The sequence below is a fragment of the Apaloderma vittatum genome, unplaced genomic scaffold (assembly GCF_000703405.1).
Source record: "Apaloderma vittatum isolate BGI_N311 unplaced genomic scaffold, ASM70340v1 scaffold37467, whole genome shotgun sequence".
Classification (NCBI taxonomy): domain Eukaryota; kingdom Metazoa; phylum Chordata; class Aves; order Trogoniformes; family Trogonidae; genus Apaloderma; species Apaloderma vittatum.
In genome coordinates, this window is record NW_009728536.1 from 1 (window position 1) to 326 (window position 326).

The 326-nt window shown below is 55.2% G+C and overlaps 1 protein-coding gene across 1 annotated transcript in view; it reads left to right on the plus strand.

Moving 5' to 3' along the window:
- Positions 1-174: 174 nt before the first annotated feature.
- The window catches only part of LOC104277464 (protein groucho-1-like), a gene marked incomplete at both ends in the record, with an annotated part of 1,813 nt that continues 1,661 nt past the window's right edge, over positions 175-326 (plus strand). The window contains 1 exon segment of the mRNA XM_009874101.1: positions 175-322. Coding sequence (XP_009872403.1) covers positions 175-322 — 148 coding nt within the window.

The following is a 326-nucleotide window of genomic DNA, read 5'->3' on the forward strand; positions in this document are numbered from 1 at the left end:
CGTCCCTTCCAACCCCAACATTCTGTGATTCAAGCAAGCAAGCTGCAGCAGTTCACTCCCGGTCACCAAATACGTGTCCCCTCTCTGCTTTCCCACACTTTTATGGTGAATCGCTCTCTGTCCTCCCTCTAACATCTTTTTCTTTTTTCTTTTTTAATTTTTCTCTCCATCCAGAACAGAGATAACTACATCCGCTCCTGCAAACTCCTCCCCGACGGCCGCACGCTGATCGTGGGAGGGGAGGCGAGCACGCTCACCATCTGGGACCTGGCTTCCCCCACGCCCCGCATCAAGGCCGAGCTGACCTCGTCCGCCCCAGCCTGCCA